Below are 20886 nucleotides of genomic sequence, written 5' to 3' on the forward strand. Positions count from 1 at the left end.
TTTTAACAGTCTTATTGAAGAAATGTAACAATCAAAGTCAGAACAAAACAAATTTAACACAGGAACCTTACAATGACATCCCAATGAACAAAACATCTGAATGACACAGTTGGTGTATTAATTTGTATTGACCACCAGATGGCGAAGTAGAGCACTATGTCAAAAGCTTTGAAGCACCAACACAGTTTGTAGTAAAAGCCTCACATTGCTTCAGAAACCTCGTTCGGCACATCGCTATTCTCTATTAGTTTGCCAAGCTCAGTGTATTTTTACGCGTTTTTAGCCCTGCGAACATCCACGCAGATCCCTACTTCATGCATTGCCAAAGATCAATTCAACCAGTGGCCGGGATGACCCGAGAGTCGCCGAGTCGAGCCGAAGCGAGCCTCGAAGTAACCCGGATTGAGGTGTGTGAGGAAGGCTGAGCTTCGCTGTTCTGTAGATAGGGGCAGAGTTTTGGTGTATGTGTGAGTGGGAGATGGACCGAGGGCGCTCTACTGACTAGCAGAGGCGAAGAGCGACTCCAATAGAACTGTTAAAATTATATACGCGATCGGGTCGTCGATAGGCCACTCCAAAATCAAAATAAGTCGCCAATCTTTCACATCTACTTCACACACACTAACACGGCATTGATGGTAATGTATGCAAGGAAACAACCAAGACTCGGCGATGGGTAAAGAGCTCTGTTTTATACTCCGATTTTCCTTCTCCGCTTTGACAATCCGCCATTTTTAGCCAAACCAAAATAAGTAGAAACTTAAGGAAGCCGATTCAGCTGTTGCAATTTCTGCCACTGTTCGTCAATATGTTTTTTTTTTTTAACTAATCCTCTGTCTCCTTTTCTTGTTTTATTTTGTAGGTGCACCGACCGAAGGGATTCTCAGCCCTACCAGGTAGATCTGAAACAAATAAGATTAAAATGGGGTAAATCTAGTGCAGGCTTTTGAAGCAGTTTAGGCCTCTGTGCGTAAAACACAGCAAAAAGTGTCTTATTCTCCCCGGGTTCTGCTTATAATTACACACACATTTACATTACATTGCAAACATAAATTTGTGCTGTCATTAGTCGCCTGCCCGTCGAATTTATCATGTTTTAAATGCGCTCAGGGCGCTAGCGACTTTTAACAGGCTAACGTTAGCTCGCTAGCGGCTACATCAGGCCTGTATGCCACAGCGATTTACTTATAAATTACCAATATAGTAACGTTTATTATCATTGATTCAAGGTTCTAAATTGTTACTTTAGAGAAACCGTTGTATACGTAAACACGAATTTAAGGGTACGAGGTTGTTTATAAACAGTCTTGATAGTTGCGAGCGAGTAAATGCAACAAAATTCCAATAAAACGAGTGTTATTGTTGTGTAGACCATCCAGAGGTGCTTAATTATATGTTATACCAAGAGAAAGATGCTTATAGGCTTTTCTGTGCTCAGTTCAGTCTTGCAATGACGTGCAAAGTATGTTATGACAAACATTATGCTCCTATGAAGTATTTTGGTGTTTTGGAACATTTTAGATGATGGTCAATAGCTGGTAGACCATTCTAGACAAGCTGGTCAGCTAGCTAATGACCATAGTAGACCAGCTATAATCCAGCTCTGTTGTACTTTGCATGTCAGAGAGTAATTGTGCAGCAGAGTTCAATGCAGAAATATCATGTTTTGACAGACTCTTAAGTACTCATCCAAGAGTCACCCCGATCACAGACATGAGAAGATGCGTGACAACAACGACGCCACTCCACCATGCAAGATGTTGCGGCGGTCAGACAGTCCAGAAAATAAACACATGGATAACACCGGCCATGGCAGAGCAAAAGCCATCCATCCACACCGGGGGAGAGACCGAGAAGGAGGTAAGAGGGGAGACAGGGAGTCATATTTTTAATTCAATAAGAGGCACAGATCTGAGGCTGATACAGGTGCCTAGATCCATGTTGTAAATCTTAATTAGTGCATAATTGTTTCTATGTAAACACTAGTTGGACATCTTATGTACAAGTTGAACAGATTGCTGTCTTTGTGGTAAACAGACCACAAGTAAATGAAATCTCAGTACCTGAAGTGGGACCTGCTTTAATTGTTTACAAGCACCCTGCATTCACTTTATGAATGATGCCGTTTCAGATAGGAGAATGTAAGGCTTTGACTGAGCACTATGTGCTTTATCTTCATGTTCAAGGTCTATACAGAGTGTTTTCTCTTCAAATCAGGTATTAGCATTATCATTTTTCCAGAGTTTTCAACAAGACACTTTATTTTGCTATCTACATGAAGATTGCTATATCATTTATCAAAGATAAGCTGACTTGAAAGATCTGGTGTGACTAACTTGTGATAATCAAAAATGGTTTCAAATCACCAATAAAGTTATAATGCAGAATTCTTTTTTCTTAGAAAGATCCACAATAATTTATTGGTATGGTAAACATTCTTTGGAAATAACTTTTCAGTTTTGCTAGAATGATTTCGTTCAGTTGGTTAAAATAAGCAGAATCAATGTATCCTTTACATATTTACGATAGTCCACCCAAAAATGAAAATTCTCTCATGATTTGGTCACTCGTGTCGTTCCATGCCTGTATGATTTTCTTTCATCTGTAGAGTATAAAAGATTTTGTGAAAAATGTTGGGAACCAAACAGTTTTTGTGACCATTAACTTCAATCTTTCAAATCATCTTTTAGATAGTGAGGGGCAGTTTACACGACACCGTTTTTATTGTAACTAAAAATTGAAAACTTTGTAACATGTTTTGGCAGTTCAATTAGGTGAGAAAGGTGTTTTGGAGGCCTGAAAACGTAAACTTTTGAAAACTGGTTTCAAAATGCACGTTTTTTTTTTTAAAAATGATACCATTATCTTCTTTGTGTAAACCAAAAAAAACACAAATTTGTGAAAGAGGTGATGTCATGCTCATGCGTATTGCGTGTTCAGTCGTGGACAAAAGTGATAAATCTACTTAATTTGCCTGGCTGTGTGCCGTTGGATGTTTTCATTATTGTTAGTGCTGCATCTTATAAATATTGGTGGTGTAAAAGTTTTGCATCTATCATTCATATTTACCAGATCTGCTACATAGGTCAAGTTTGGCATCTTGTTAAAGATCCCCTCGAAGCAGTAAAAAGTGTAACCATTATTTAAAAATGTTAACAACATAATTTGTTGGCTGTAATATATGCATTTGTAATAACCATAAATGTCCCCCATAAAGGGGCTGTGCGATATAGCTAAAAAATATATCACAATATAGTTTCATATCGTAGAAAAGTTTGAACCACTGTTTTTTATTTATCGACATTATTAAGGCAAACAACAAATTATATTAGTTTTAGCAGTCAAAAAAAAAAATGTAAACAAAAAATATTTTCTTTATGTCTTATATTATATATACACCAAAAAGAAATCAGAGAAATTTCCTTCGATTAAAAAAAAATGTATTAAAAGAAAAATTGTGTAAAAATAAGTCAGTTTTCCTACATCTTGGAACTTTTAGTTTTATAAATGGGGGTAATATTTGAAGAATGAACAAATATTGTTTTGGTCATCACTAGGGATGTCACGGTACCAAAATTCCAGTAGTCGGTACCGATACCATTAAAATTGTACGGTTCTCGGTACCAATTTCGGTACCACAGCAAAATCAGTTTGAACTATTTTTCCAATTTAACTATTTGAAAAAGAATATTCAATTCAATGACTTTATTTTTTATGACGGTAAATGTATGAAAGCATTGAAGGCTACATGCTGATTAAACGAAAATATTGATGTTATTGAGAAATATTGCTTATAAAAAAATCAAGCGAAAAATAAGCAACCTTCTATGCACACATTATTATTATTAGTAGTAGTATCTTTAATTAATAGAGACGTAGTTATCTATTGTACAGTAGCCTAATATAATTATTTCTGTCTATTTCTTTAAGTTAAACCGAACTTTTATTTTGACGGGTTGCCGTGAAGACCTTTGAGTTTCTGTGCGTGTATGATGACGATAGTTTTTCTCAAATTAAACGGTAAAATGCTCATGAAGTGACTCTCGGAGATGAATTGAATCATGAATCATGTCATCATATCGTGAGGTAGCAGAGACTGAAAACAGCGCGAGCGTCACTCGTGCTTCAGTGTGTGTGTGTGTGTGAGGTAACGTTAAATGAAACCGCGCGTCTGAGCCGTTCATTCACACAGAGACAAGCAGAACATGCAGGGTTAATATTTAAATAGTCTTTTTGCAGTTTAATATACACAGACACCACATCAGCAGCGCCGCCGGTCGCCATGTCTCAGCGCTATCATGAAGAGGATGCAACTTCACGCCCTTTGTGCATGCATGCGGTACCGTGACGTTTAAAATTGTTTAGTACCGACTTGGTACCGAAGTACTAATATTTCGACAACACTAGTCATCACATTTAAAAATAACATTTAAATATGATAATATTTTAGTTTTGAAGTGCTGGAAAAAGATGTGTGACGTACTTGAAAGCATTTTACTATTCCTGCCAAACTTCCATGTTAGTGTTACTACATTAAATCCATGGGGAATGTTGCTGATCTGTGGACTTAAAGCCTATAACTAGTTCATTCATGGCACAGTGTTTCTACTGGTTTCCACATCAGCGCTGTTTGATTCGTTAATAACGGAGAAATTTGAATGCTTCTCACTAGATCTCGCAGCAATGTTATTACTTCTGTGGTGAATTCAATTGCTTTCTTTACTGGATCTCTTAACACTGTGTAGTAACGGTGTCGCTTGATCAAGATCGGCTCGCGCTGCTTTGGTCCAAACTGATGAACGGTCCGTGAAGCACAAAATAATGAGTAGCACGGTTTAGTTCCCCTTTCATTACGTTTGTCATTTGATGTTGGGCAATGTTGTGGTGGTTGTGCGGGCGATGTGCGCGCATTTTAATGAAAACATCGAGCGTTATATCGAACATTTTTTATATATCGTTACCGACAATGGTGTACCGTCCATAAATACCGATACCGTTTTATCGCCCAGCCCTATGTCATATATACCCAACTATATTGTGCTGTAGTGTATGCATCTTGACAGATTTCACAATTTGATTAGATTTCGATTCACAAGCTCTCAATTTTATTCAATATCGATTAATTTGGAAATATTTCAGTTTTTCTTAAGGAAAAAATCGAATGCTGTTAACTAAACGGAAACCATATTTATATTTAGATAAAATAATCACCAGTCTTCAGTCTTTTAAATTGCTTATTAGGCAGTTCATATGTGAGAATTCATATATGGTTTGAAATCATATACAAATTGCATTTCTGGAAATCTGTTTCTGTCTGACCACTCTAATCGGATTTCGCGTGGTTTGTCACTTTCTCACGCCACGTAAAACATAAACATGTCAGACGTTGTTATAGGGAACATGCTGAATGTCGCTGCAGAAACAAGGTTGTGTTTTTACAAAGTGCCGGTTGAGTAGAAAATGACAATATTGATTTTTGAGACTGGCGTAGATGACAGCACAGAATAAAGCTGTGCATACATTTCTGATGCCGGCCCTGAAGACGTAGTAGTCCAGTGCGGTGGCTTCACATTGTCATGTTGTAAATAAGACAACATCTGTATTGTAAACTCCTCCAGTTTGCTTCAGTTGTTGTTTTTGGCCTATACCTACTAACGTAATGTCATTGCCATAGAAACCAATGCAGATATTCCGGAACACGAAAAAGCGCCACGGGACACACAAACCAGATCTGAACAGTTGCGATACACAGTGTGGATGGTCAATAATTTAGTTCAGATTCCAATCGGATACACACATTTTGGGATTTGGACTGTGAACATAGCCTTAGTTTCTACTCCATTTTGTAGTTGAAATATGATTATTTAAGGGGTGGCTGTCATAACTAGTTTTCATGATTAGGTTTTCAACTCTAAGGCATCACTAACTGGTAAAAATATGATTATTTGATTACACAAAGTTTGTTGAGATTATTGGATGGGAGGCGCTCTACAAATAATGTGTTAATTATGCAACAACTAAAAACACAAAACAGCATAAAAGATTGATCTTGACATATACAAAACAATATTGGTTTGTTAAATAAATATCGATTAAAAATGAGAAATCAATATTTTCAACCTAGCCCTAGTGGATGAAATGGAGTTTAAGGTCAATATGAAGTCTTGATGGAAGTTGGGACAGTTTAAAGGAACACTCCGACTTTTTGGGACTTTAGCCTATTCACCTTATCCCCCAGAGTTAGATAAGTCCATACATACCTTTTTCATCTCCGTGCGTGCTATAAGTCTGTTTGACGCACCCACCGCTAGCCTAGCTTAGCACAAAGACTGGATGTAAATGGTTGCAGCTAGCATACTAATCCAAATAAGTGACAAAATAACGCAAACATTTTCCTATTTACATGTTGTGATTTGTATAGTCACAGAGTGTACAAAAAACTACGTCACATGAGACACAGACATATTTTAACAGTATAAATACTGGGAACTATATTCTCTGAAGGCGAAGCACTGCTACTTGGGCGGAGTAATAACCGCAGCACCTGAGACGCGCCGTGGTGAGGAGCAGAGAGTTCGTTCAGAGTTTGGGTACGGTACGTCTCAGGTACTGCGGTTATCACTCCGCCCAAGTAGCAGTGCTTCGCCTTCAGAGAATATAGTTCCCAGTATTTATACTGTTAAAATATGTCTGTCTCTCATGTGACGTAGTTTTTTGTACACTCTGTGACTATACAAATCACAACATGTAAATAGGAAAATGTTTGCGCTATTTTGTCACTTATTTGGATTAGTATGCTAGCTGCAACCATTTACATCCAGTCTTTGTGCTAAGCTAGGCTAGTGGTGGGTGCGTCAAACAGACTTATAGCACGCACGGAGATGAAAAAGGTATGTATGGACTTTTCTAACTCTGGGGGATAAGGTGAATAGGCTAAAGTCCCAAAAAGTCGGAGTGTTCCTTTAAGTTACCTATCACTTCTCTTTTTTTCCCCCTGTTTTAATTAAATTACTTCATTGTCCATATTATTGCATTCTGATAAATTTGATCAAAACCAAGATGAGGAAACTTGTCATATGCCTAAAGCAGAACCATCACAGGGACTCCTAAAACATTTATAAGGCTGTGTGTTTGCTTTTCTAACCAATACTCTTCATTAAAAAAAGTTCTTGCTGAACTTCACTGTACAGACTTGAATTACTATAGTGCATTTCCTTGACTCCATGTTCACATGTAGGCTAATGTAAATAGTTGTTAACTTGTTCTACCACTCCAAATTTTTGTTTTGTGTGTGCGCGTATGTGCATGTCGAAAAGTTGCTTCTGACACTACCTTTTCCATTTTAGATAAAAAAAAAGAAAGACCCATTGAATGGCTTGACAAATGCAGTTTTCTTTTTCGTGTTGATGTATTTCGTGCTCATGGGAAGTTTGGGTAGGACTGGGACTTATGAAATAGCTCTTCCCTCCATTTTTCTTAATTGCTAAATTACTTTAGTTAAAATATTTACTAAATGATCATCAACTGCAGGTGGTATTTAGGCTAAAGATAGTCTCATTCTAAAGAGCATCTGATTGGACAAAAATCTGTGTAGTGCAGGATGAGTCAACAATATTTTTGTCTTATGTTCCCCGATCAGAGAGACTATACATTGTCTGTATATCTTCTAAAGGTGTACTGTCAACATTAAGGAGTGCATCTAGATCACTTCAAAGCTGACATGCATGGACCAAAAGCCACAAAGCTCAATTTTGATTGATGACATGGTATGTCTTTTGAGTTTAATCTTTTCCACACTCACAGTGGCTTTATATTCTTGTTACTGGCACACTTCTGACACATCTTCTCCGAGGTGGTGAAGACTGTCTGTACCCTAAGGGATGTCTGCAGCTGAAATGCCCCAGTTTGGCAGTTGGCTGCAGGTCACTTAGGGCTTTCTGTGTGACTTTCCTGAACCATGATACACTATCTTTTTCACCTGAAGCAAGTTAATTACCCAGTGTATGAAACTTGTCTGAATTTGTGTTATTGGTGTACTCTTGCACTGCAATAGCTCACTAAGACGAATTACTCCTACAGTAATCAGGTACCCTAGCAATGGTTTGTGTCACGCCAAAATGCTATTGCAGACTTTCTGCTCATTGAATTGGTCATCAGTTTAAACCCAGTATGGGTCTGTTTACCATGAGTAATCTTTTGTTTGTAGTTTAGAGGTCTGCACGGGCTTTAAACTGAAGCCGGAACCCGGCCCGTACCCGCGATCATTTAACCCGACCCGACCCGACAATTACATTTACATATTAAGCCCGAACCCGACCCGAACCCGAGGTCCATTCTGTTTCTCACAGCAAATACCATTTTTGCAATATGTTATGTTGTATTTAATGATTGCTTGACATATTAAACAAATACATGTAGGCGCAGCGGCCCTATAAGCAGGCAGCACAGCAGTAAGAGAAAAAACGTACCAATTACGTAACTTTGCTGTGGTCGAACAGGTGTAACAGTCACACATTTCTCTGGAACTCAAACTTTAAACTTTAAAAAGTTCACGCACTGTGTTGCAAAACTATTTACACAAACATCCTTCTCAGATGTACCTGTCTTTTTGCTGTCATACGCCAAGACAGCTTTGCAAGCTCTACACTGCACGTAACCACTGGGCTCTTTACTGGTTGAAACGACAAGATCATAATGCTTCCAGATTGCAGCTTTTCCTGCATCATTTGGAACTGTCATAAGTTTTCCCTCAGTAATTTTTTGCTTTATCAGACTCATGGTTTGCTTGTTGTCGTCTGCTGTCTGTCTGTATTGTGACTGAAATAGCGCGTGAGAGCGGTAGCACATGCGCAAAACAGTTTTGTGATATAAATGATATAAAATAAAACAAATAATTAAAAAAAATTATATTTATATATATATATATATATATATATATATATATATATATATATATATATATATCTATCATTATCATTATATTTGAGAGAGAGCCTGTGTGTCTGACTGTGTGTATGCACATATTGCACATCTGCGCACGTATGTAGGCTACTTTCTTTCTCTCGCGAACTATATATAGCCTATTTAGTTTTTCTTAGTTAAACCCGAACCCGACCCGAACCTGAGGCTGTTCATTAAACATTAACCCGAACCCGACCCGAAACCCGCACATTTTTCGGGACCCGTCGGCCTCGGGTCGGGTAGCAGACCTCTAGTGTAGTTACTGATTGAGTGTGCCGGATGTATCATTGAGAGTGTGAGTCTGGTGTGTTATAAAATCATTAGGCTGTTCTTCATCTCTTCCCAGCTCTACTGATTATTAGTTTTTTGTCAGAATGAGTAATCTCACTGAACACTTGTAATTTGTCTGAAAATGCTTCTATTTCACTAGTTTGTTACCTCAAATTGTGGTAAGACCTTTCATTTAGTCCCCTTTCGGTTGTGGGCATATTATAAAGAACGACCTTACTACTGTAGATATGTAAACAGTGCTTTAACACTCGTGATGAGAACACGCATACGAATCAGTATTAAAAATCATTTGATTTGTTCATCGCTTTTCAATGTGACTGTGTCTGTATCCTCTTTTTTTTTTTTTTTTGCATTGAAATCATGTTACCAGTGTTAATTTCGTTGACGAAAATAACGACGAAAATTATTCGTCAACGACATTTTTTCACAGACGAAAACGAGACGATAACTAAATAAAACCTAGTTTTGAAAGACAAAGACTATGACGAAAATCTATTGACATTTTCGTCAACGAATAAAAACTAGACGAAAATGTTAGATAGTGACGATTTGGGAAGCGATCCGTCAGAACTGATGTCCTGCGTGTGTGGTAGATGCGCACATTTGTAGGCTACTGTAACGTGATCTACCCCGCGGTCATAAAACGTTAAAAAATGTGAATGTCTGGGAGAATGAGTAGGGCAGACATATAGATCTCTGAATAAGAGTGACGATGCAAAAAAGAGCTCTATTCGGTGCGGTTTTCTGTGCGCACACACCTAACCCGAAGCGTGCAGTCATGCACAATACACCTACAGCGCGCGAGTAGGCTACTGAATTGAGCTCTCTTTCGTGTCTGAATGGAGAAATACACAACAGTATGTCTAAATGTCCTTTTTGGAGAGTATTCATGTAAACTATGCTGGTTATGTCTTAAACTGTGAGTGTGTCGGATGTGCATCAGTGCAATTGTATCCGCATGTCATTGGACATGATCCGACGTCTTAAAGTGACAGTGGCAATAAACCTAATGCGGTCCGTGTCCTTAATTTTGATCAAGCAACAAAAGAAAAAGAGAAAAGCATTCACTGCTCGTTAATAGCTTTAATAAGGAGGATTAATTATATTTAATTCATACAAATAAATATGTCTGCTTGAAAGAATAAAGAATGATGTGTAAGTAGTTATAAGGAATGAATATATCATTCATTGTAAAGAAGACTGTGTTGTACTTTAGGAAAAGTGGTTTTATTTCATTTTAAGATATTTTTTAAGTAACAGCAGTTAAATCTGTATCTGTATTGCATGTTCAAACTTAAAAATCATTCATATTAATAGGTTAATAGATGTTTTCTCCGGGAGTATATGGGTTTGGAAATTTTAGAGAAATTCTAAATTAACGCATTACAATTGAACTAAACCCATTATATTTTAGTCGACTAAATCTACTGTAGATTTAGTCGACTAAAATGTTATTGTATTTCGTTGACTAAAACTAGACTAAAACTAAAACAATTCAGATGACTAAAATATGACTAAAACTAAATGGCATTTTAGTCAAAAGACTAAGACTAAAACTAAATCAAAATTTGCTGACAAAATTAACACTGCATGTTACATGAACACTTGCTAGATGCGTCTTAGAGAGCTTGTATTTCTTGTGTAAACAAGTTGGTGGAGTTCAAGCTGAAATTACTCTAATGAATCAAAATAACCAGGAATTAGGGCTGGGTGATATGGCCTTAAAAAAACAGTGTATTGTGTATCAATAAGTGTATTGTGATTGTCAAAACATTTGGTAACTAAACAAATTTTTTTTAACCATGTAAACACAGTGTTTACATGGTACAATAACTGGTATGCTGCTGTTTTTATTATTGCTTTACACAAATTTCACAATTTTAATTAAATTCTTGTGATTTGATTCTGATCTTGATTCAATATCAATTCCTTTGGATAAATATTAGGTAGCCTACTACAGTAGATACGTTAATGTGTTATGTTAGTTGTTCTCCCCCCCCCAAAAAAATGTATGTTTTAATAAAACATTCAGAAAGCCCTGTCAGCTGGTATTATCAAAGGTAAAAACTAACTCAAATTAAATATAATGCGTTTTTTATAATAACAACGTTATAATATTTTAATGACATAGGTAAAAATATAATAAATGTGTAATAGTTATGATATTTAGCAAAAATACTCCTCTATAGCAATTATTTTAAGTCCAACTAACATGCGTGCTATGGTCATTAAAAGGCATTCCTGAGGTAAATGTAACGTTGCGTGACACATGTTGTTCTCCTGCTGTTTTATGGACATCTTCCCGCGGTTGAAAAACTGATCGATCGATTTCATTACATTTCGGCAAGTTATACTGTATCTTTCAAGTGACATTAATCATTCGTGTTTATTTACTATTAACGTTAACTATAGTAAAGAGTAACAGATGATCGGTTCACGTGCCACTTGAACTGAGATCTGTCAGCGATCTTTCACGTCACATTTACAAGCGCCAAAACGGTGTTTATTGTTTGAATTTCGTAATAATATTGATAGAATCTGAGAGCTGAGAATCTGTTTCATATCTATAGTAACCTGCTCTGTCTAGTCTGTTGGTGTCAGTGTGCTCTTTGCTGCGCGATTTTTCTCTGCGTGAGAAAATGCATATGTGCGTGAGAGCGTGTAAAAAATGACAATTGCGTCTCTCAGAGTGAACTCGTGAGAGTTGACAGCCCTGCAGATTCAGTTTGTAAATGTTTTCGGCGGGTGTGCTTCTGCTGCCGCGGTCTTGTTCATTTGCCATGTTGTTTGTGTATCTCTATCATGGCAAGCGCTGAGCCCGGTCGGAACTACGGGAGCCCAGATGGGCGCGTCGGCGGTTGGTTGTTAAAGAGAAAACCGATTTTCATTAAAAAAAATCAGCGTAAACTACACATTCGAGTTAATCGATAAAATCGATTTATCGCCCAGCCCTAAAACAAATCGACGTAAACTACACATTCGAGGTAATCGATAAAATCGATTTATCGCCCAGCCCTACCAGCAATTGATAGGAAGGCCTAGAAGTATTTGTCTCGGCATCATTCAGCTATAAAAAGCTGAAGTGCTATAAGAGTCATTGATATAGATGCTTGATTTTGCGGTTAGTGGAAACGACAATGAATTATCGGATATTGTCTTGAAGCTTTATAGTTACGTAGATCATAGTAGAGTATTCTAGGTGTTGTTTTAACCAACCGGATGTTAATAACTCTTAGATTTGCATTGTGCTCCTAGTTTTTAGAAATAACTTAAACTTGGTTTGTCTATTTTTCTTCTTTTAGGGACTAGTATTTCCCCTCAAGAGAACTCCCATAACCACAGCTCTCTGCACAGCTCCAACTCTCATTCAAATCCCAACAAATCATCAGACACGGTAAGTACCACAGTCTCAATGTCTTCTAACTTGTTTGCATCTTGAAATGAGGCAGAGATCAGCACGCAAGGCCATGTTCTTTTCTTATTGCAACAGTAACCTTTTGCCTCTTTGGCACAATCATTCTGTTATAGAATGAATGTTTATTGAATAAATCAGAACATTTTATGATACCCTACGATCCAGAAGCCTACGATCAATCAATGAAGCCTACGATCAATCAATGAGCGACGGCTCGTGGTACCTTCACAAAGAGCCACAAAATCACTCTCCAGAACATTCTCATTCACGGTTCCATGCTGGTGGAATGATCTCCCCACCCTCGTCCGTAATGCAGAATCCCTGACAGCATTTAAAAGACAACTGAAAACTCATCTCTTCCGTGAGCACTTAACTTAAAGTGAACTTAAACTTAAAAAAAAAAAAAAAAAAAAAAAAAACTTTAAATCCTCACTTGTCTGGTTTATGCTACTCTGAGCAATGTTTGAACTTTGTATTTTGAGCACTTCTTGGGTTGCTATTGTCTCTTCACGATGACTCGTTTGGTTAGTCCTCAGATGTAAGTCGCTTTGGATAAAAGCGTCTGCTAAATGACTAAATGTAAAATGTAAATGTACCCTAATTGCCATTTGTGCTATTAGTTTTGCATAAATCATGCTGAGTAACTGTCTTACTAATAGTCGCAATTAGGATGCATTAATTTAGTTCCAATGAAGTCAAAATTGAAAACATTTATCCTGGCAGATCTGAAAAGATATTTCAGACTTCTAATAAGTTGTATGTTATTTTATAGGCCATTATTTGGATCTAACAAAATGATCTCTGGCATAAATTCGGCATCACTGTTAAATGTGTTGTCTGGTTGTGTGGCAAACCTCCTGTGTGCAGACCATCTGTCCCCTTTCTGTAGATAATATGAGCTCTTCTGGGAGATGCAAGGCACAGCATACTTTTACCAGAGTAAAGAAAGGCGATTTAGCCTTCAGCATTACATCATTCATTTAAGGTTTTGAAACTTGGTAAAAATTATGATATACATTGAAATCATGTGGTTTGATTTCTTTTAAATTGACAAGCAAATAATTTATTAAAAGGTAATTTTGGTCATGGATGAAGCCAAATTGGACTGCATTCAGTGTCTTAAGTCTAAAAACAGACTGCCAAGCCATAGTAGTATTAAGGGGTTGTTTTGTAAAAAATTTTTAGAACGAACCAAGGTAATTTTAACAAACTCAATGAATGGATCTAATATTTTTGACATAAGCTCTCTTTATGAGTCCAAGATTGTTTTGGTGAGCCAGCATACAATTGGAATTCTTTAGTATTGAAATGGCATCGACATGTTATCTCTGTGCTTGTGCCACTGTTGGTATAAAATGGTCTTTGATTATTATGTTATGGGGCCACTTTTGATATGCTGCGTAAAATCTCCTCCACACTCTGAAGATGGTGAGATAATCCACCTACTTTATGAACACTCATCAAATCCTCTTCATCTGCTCAATTACCTTTCCCAAGATTTTATGTTTTGTATTAAACCTTGTAATTATGTTGAAGGTGAGAACTAGCTTTCGGCAGGCATACAGAGGTGAATTTCTTTCATGGTTTGAAATATATACTACTTAATTGGGGTTTCTTTCCAGGGCAGAGACAGTTTAGTGTGGAATGAAATTAACATCGTTAATCATAGTTCTGCATGGAACATCATTGTATTCTGAGTTACATTTTGAGAAATAAACTACCATTCAAAAGTTTGGGGTCAGTAAGATTTTTTTCAAAGGAAGTCTCTACAAGAGTTGAGAACTATCGCACAAGACCCCAATAAATGCATTGCTAGCAAAAATATAGTCAGAATACATGTCTTATTTTGAATGACCATCCAGGCAAAAAGATGCTTTTTGACTCCAGCTAACTGTCATGATAATCAACCAATCCATGACCCATTGGCCAACAGGGAAACTTGTCGTTTTTTAAAATCCGGTTAGTGATGCTAGTGGCACAGAAATTGTACACTTTAGCTTCAATAATCAGGACTGTCTGGTGTGGTGGTGTGAGGCTTTTACAGTCACACTGCTAGTAAGTGGAGGGTGTATTCAGGCAGATTAAAGAGGCATCCTGCAGGGGCGATGCGCAGAGATCCACATCATCAAACATTACACATGCTTGCATCAGGATTCTCTCTCTCTCTCTCTCTCTCTCTCTCTCTCTCTCTCTCTCTCTCTCTCTCTCTCTCTCTCTCTCTCTCTCTCTCTCTCTCTCTCTCTCTCTCTCTCTCTCTCTCTCTCTCTCTCTCTCTCTCTCTCTCTCTCTCTCTCTCTCTCTCTCTCTCTCTCTCTCTCTCTTTTTCACGCTTCATATGTCTGTCTCTCTCTAATGCTCCCATTCCCTCTCTTTTCTTCCCAGACTTATTCTTTATTTTAAACTTCCTCATACTGTTGCCCTGTTTAGCCTCTCCTTAAGTCAGAGGAAAAACAACAAACACCTAGATTGTCTTCTCTTTTTTCCCCCTCCCTTTCAGGTCTTTCCTTTTGTTTTTGCCTTTTGTTCTTTTTCCCACCCTTCCTCTCCACCTTCCTTCCTTTACCGCTCTTTTGTCTTTAACACCTCCTGTCTCTTTAAACAATCTCAATGTTCCCTGTCCTCACACCTGTTGTTTTTTCTTCTGTTCAGCCGTATGAGCCAGCAGATGATTGGTCTGAACACATCAGTTCTTCAGGGAAGAAGTACTACTACAACTGCAGGACAGAGGTGTCTCAGTGGGAGAAACCCAAAGAGTGGCTGGAGAGGTATTAAACATGCACTCTTTCAACCCTCGCCTCAAACACAAATTGTGCTTAATTATACACTAATACTCTAATCCATTTCACCTTGCCAGTGAAACATCAGGTGATCGATGCAAGTAGAAAATGTATAAACTAGTATGTTTCTGCAGAAGGTTTCCAGCAATCATATGGAAAACGCTTTTTAGCATCTCTTTGCTTTCGCATTATGCAGTCTAAGGTAGGGCTGGGCGATATGGCCATAATATTACATTTTTTTTATATATATATTTTTTTTGCTTTCCACATATTTGTTAGACCTTGAGAATGATTGTAAACTTGTTTTAAAACAATTAAACTCCACAGAGTAAGCTACGTTTTAATTTAGGGCCCCGTCAACTCTATTTTGTTTTCCATTGGATTTTTTTTTGAGATTCTGTGTTTTATTTAATACAAATTCATGTAAACTTAAATGTAATCATGTGTTGATTTAGTTTTAGTTCCAGTGTATTTGACGGTAGTTTTTCTCAAATGAAACGGTAAAAAGCTTGTGAAGTGATTCAAAGCAGCTCTGGAGATGAAATTCATGTGTTCATGTACTCGTATATTGAGACGGCAGACGTTGAAAACATCGTGAGTGTCATATGTGTGAATTTGTGTATCGGGCGAAACCGCATCATTCGTACACGCAGAAATCACTTATTAGCGACACGCACTGACTGGCTGTTGTCGTGTTTATTTCTGCTGTGTGATAGGCTGTTGGATTAATCCATATCAAGTAAAAATGTCCAGAGCTTAACATCGTTATCGACGTATATCGTTAATCGCTAATCGCCCAGCCCTAGACTTAGGCCTGTTTCACATATCTTGCATCTGCAGCACATCAGCAAAGAAGCGGTGTAATGGCAACAGCATCACGCATAAAGCTTTCAAACTGACAGTAAGTGCGACTGAGCTTTCACACAGATCATTTATGACCTTCATTAATTGGCGATGCTTCATAAAATGTTTTGCACAAGATTGTGTTTATAAATAGGTAAAATGCCCCACAACCCAGTATGCAGCAAAAATAAGCTCAGGGCTGCAACTGCTTCTGTTGTATAGAACCATCCATGTGCACTAGGGCTGCACGATTTGGGGGGGAAATCTGATTTCTTCATTTTATAACAAACACCAAACTTTTATTTTGTCAGAAAACCGCAAGGAGCCCTTAAAGCTTCTTTTGTTGACAACAGCCGATTTATAAGTACTTTGCATTACAATTTTGGAAAGATCATTGTTGTGTTCCAAAATGCATGTTATAAGTGACCTCAGACTCACTGCACACGCAGAGATGCTCTGAGACACTAAAAACAAGGCGCTGCTCATGTGTTAAAGTACACAGTGTTGCGCTTCACTTTGAAACAAGTAGCACATATATTAGCACATATGTAATTAAATCACAGCCTTTGGGATTTGATAATCGTGCTAAGCCATATCATGATATTGGTTTTACTTCGGTTAATCTTGCAGCCCTAACGTGCACATTGAATGCTGGAACCATTAATGTGAGCTGAAAATGTGCTACAGAAGCAAAAGGAAACAAGTGTGGTTTCCACTTATGAAGTAACTTGCAAAAAGTGTAAATCTGATGTGGTTTTGTTGTCTTTGTATGCCAGTATCATTTGTTAATGCCTTCCTGTTTCAGAGAGCACAGGCAGAAGGAGGCAACCAAGACGGCTGCAGTGGTCAACAGTTTCCCTAAAGACAGGGACTACAGGCGTGAAGCCATGCAGGCTACTCCCGCCAGCTTCTCCAGCTCTAGTAAGTCTGAAAACCCACATCATTCAGCTGTGTAATGTGACAAAAAAGGTTGTTTAAGTGAGTGCAGTCCAGTTTATTGGGGTAATCTCAAAAGTGATGCAGGATCTCTATAACCAGGCATGTCATGATCATGGAAACCATGGAAAAACTTTGTGATCTGAATCAAAGGCTAGAATCGGTTGTTTAGGCTTCAGACTGTGTTCTTAAAGGGGTCATAAAATGCATTTTCAGACCTTTATATTATGTTTCTGGAGGTCAGCTTATGGAGCAAAGTTTTTATTGCACTAAATTTGTATTTGTAGAAATATTTTTCCATCCTAATTTTCAGTCAAAATTTCAAGGGACGTTAAAGTAAATGGCCACTGCTGTGATTGGTGAACTTGGTGAACACTTACTGTGTCCATGCTCTTTCCCACAGCATGTGTGACTTGTTTTAATGCTCGAGAGTTGTAATAGTTGTAATATGTGTTTGAGCCCGAGTCCGATTAAAATGAACGCATGCAACCACAGAATTTGCCTCTGAGGACAAAATTCTTGGCAGTGCTGTAGTTTTCAGTACAAGATATTTAGAAAAAAACTGCAACATTTTGAGAAATATTAAGAATCTGTTGTAAAATGATACAAACAAATAGAAACATTCTTTCAATCGTTCAGGCACATAATTAATATAAACTTCAGCCATGCAGTTATTGGGGTTGCAGTTTGTTTACATTCAGGGACAGAATAACATCGGATGATCTTACTCTACAGTTTATTTCACATTTGTGATTGATGGACAGACATGAGTTTTTTAAGAGCACACCTCCTTGATAATACATGCACGTTAAGGGTCATGTAGAAAGAAATTGTGATACCACGAATGGGGTGATTTCATACAGTGGATGATTATACAGTACTGTGCAAGTCTTAGGCACGTTAGAATTTTCACAAAAAAATGGTTTAAGCCAGTTATTTATATTTTTTGATCCACACACAGATCACACACACCTCGAGTCCGTCTGTGATCACATGAAGAAACAGAAAGAACTGAGACAGACTAAATCCAGAAGAAATGCGGCAACGTCTCAAACGCTTGAAGAAACCTACCTGAAAAACTGTGCAAGTGTACCTAGGAAAAAAGCTGTTTTAAATGCAAAGGGTGGTCACATCAAATAGTGATTTGATTTAGTTAATAGAAGTTCATTGATAAATACAAAAATAAAAAAATTCATTGGAGACGTTGCCACAGTTCTTCTGGATTTAGTCTGTCTGTCTAATTTTTTTCTGGTGCCAAATATTGATAAACTAAGGTGCTCTAAATGATTTCCCTGCTCCCAGCTACTTCATGGCTCCTAGAGGTGGCGCTCAACACATGAATGAGGGAAACATGAACTTTAGTTAACTAGCCTAAGAAAAAGAGGTTTTTAACGGGATGGCGGACAGCAGTGTGAGTAAAATAATAGATGCCCCAGCCACGTTTAAGTCCAAAATCTGGACCCACTTTGGCTTTTATACCTTTGATGGGACAAACAAAATCAACAAAAATAACACGATATACAAGAACTGCCTGGTAAAAGTAAAGTGCACGGCTAATACAATGAACATGCAAAGCCACCTGCAACGGCATCACCCTGATTTTATTAAAAATTGTAATTTACTTAGTTAAAAGTAAAAAGGGAAGATATATTGACGTGTAGTATATTATATCAATGCAATAGTTTATTGAGCCTTTTCTTTTAACAGTTTTAAATTTCAGTTACTGTGTGCAATGAAGAACAATTCATAGTTCTCTCTACTCCAGTGTTGTGATCTGAAAAACACCCGGGAGAAAGTTACATGAACAGCAATGAACTCCATCAAGATAAAATAATTTAAAAAATTAAAAAACCTTTATAAATGATTTTGATCTGTAACGTGAGATTCCTGTCTGTTGGGTTTATTACAGCACGTGAATTCATCAGTTTCTCCCGAAATACATGGCCGGTGAACTGGGAGAAGAATAGAGTTAACTTTATAGTTACTTACACTGTGTGTCTGATATGAATAAAATCCGTCGGCAAATATATTTGAATGGGTTGTTATTGCTGATTCCATAGACACCATTGTGTATTTTACAAACTATAAATGTATTGTTTTGCTATAAATTATATGTATTTAAATCTCTGAAACCTAAAATAAACATTATGTGGTTAAAAACACTGAGTAGTTCTGATATATGACAAGCGCTGAGCGCGTCCATCTCTGGCTCAGCGCCAGCCACAGCGTGAAAGCACGCAGTTTGAATCTGGCAGTTCTGTCACGTCACTGTACATTCGCTCCTTATTGGTCAGCTGCTGCAGAGCGTGCCGAAATCAAAATTGCTGATGAGATGTAAAGAAAAATATCTCCGCGTTGTGCCTACGCCCCTTAGCTGTTCTAAATCCACTGTAAAACACGGCTTTGCAGGGCTTATTGCTTGAGTGAAAAATTAGAATGTTAGCCCCGCCCCTCCTCCCGATATAATCGTCCATCGCGATGTTTCACTGTACACATCGTCTGATGCCAAATTGGTAGACATCGCACAACCCTAGTCGTTACCGAACGCGACGCGCTGTTTGAATGCTGAATGGAGAATGACTGACAACGCAGCGGAGGGAAGAGTTTACGTGAACTTGAATTCAACGACTTCAATATTCAGTCCTTCCCGAAAAACGCGGCGTTTTTTTGTGATTGTTGCGGACAAAAATCCTTGATTATGCGGCCCGTTTTCTTTATAAATGCGATGGAATATGCGGGATATTTATGCAATTGTATGCGCCGAAATTGCGGGAACTTGCAAAAATTGCGGGAACTATAGCATACTACATCACAGAAAGTGCTGGGAAAATTTAATTTCTCATCTTCTTTTATTTCAGACTGTAACGAGTGGAAATAAGGTGTGGCCCCTTTAAGAGCTACGCGCTCCCTGATGAACTGTCTGCAGTATTATATTGTATGTGCCATGCGCCTCGAACAACTAATTTCTGTTTGATGCTACTACTTTTATCTTATTTTGTTTATTAAGTAACGATGTGGATGGTAGAACGTGTGACAGACAGTTATACGAGTTCGATTTGGGAATAAAGTGCGAGTTGTGAGATGCCAATCGCCTCCATGAGTCTGTCTGGCCTCTGCAATAACTTCAGCAGTGAGCTATCCCTATTTTTCTTCCTGACACAACGCGTTACTTACAAGACCTTAATAAACACATCAAACTTACAAAACATTGAGTCAAACACGTTCTGTAGCTTTACAAAAGGAATATGCAACAACTTCTGTAAAAATGAATAAATGAAATACAAAAAAATAAAGTGTGCTCCTGTTTTACAGCTTTTCGATGATGGTCACGTAAAATTCGTCACTTCATAACGTTCCCATGGCAACGGGGAGAAATGGCTGCTCTCGTGTGAAGCAAACGCAACATTTTTCAACTTTCTGCTAAGATATATGTGACTTTTTTGCTACGAAAATGCGAGGATTATGAAATCATGCAAGCCCCGGATATTTTGCACGGAAATCGGCAATTTACGCGGCGAAAGTGCGGCGTATTTGAAAAAATGCGGCCCCCGCATAAATATGCGGACTTTGGCTGTGCAAGAAAAGTTGATGATGCATTATAATGTTTTTGTGCTTTTTGTGAGGCTTAACAATAACACAGAATAGTATACGCACAATAGCGAA

The 20886-nt window shown here is 37.8% G+C and overlaps 1 protein-coding gene across 2 annotated transcripts in view; it reads left to right on the forward strand.

The window, feature by feature from the left end:
- Nucleotides 1-452: 452 nt before the first annotated feature.
- The window catches only part of waca (WW domain containing adaptor with coiled-coil a), a 37328-nt gene continuing 16894 nt past the window's right edge, over nt 453-20886 (forward strand). For both annotated transcript variants that reach the window (XM_056255557.1, XM_056255558.1), the window contains exons 1-6: nt 453-676; nt 863-896; nt 1674-1860; nt 12555-12646; nt 15317-15432; nt 17093-17208. In XM_056255557.1, the coding sequence (XP_056111532.1) occupies nt 636-676; nt 863-896; nt 1674-1860; nt 12555-12646; nt 15317-15432; nt 17093-17208 (586 nt within the window). In that variant the 5' untranslated portion in view covers nt 453-635. The remainder of the gene's footprint in view (nt 677-862; nt 897-1673; nt 1861-12554; nt 12647-15316; nt 15433-17092; nt 17209-20886) is intronic.

This window comes from Rhinichthys klamathensis, unplaced genomic scaffold (genome assembly GCF_029890125.1).
Source record: "Rhinichthys klamathensis goyatoka isolate OS25496 unplaced genomic scaffold, OSU_Roscu_1.1 h1tg000121l_1, whole genome shotgun sequence".
Lineage (NCBI taxonomy): Eukaryota > Metazoa > Chordata > Actinopteri > Cypriniformes > Leuciscidae > Rhinichthys > Rhinichthys klamathensis.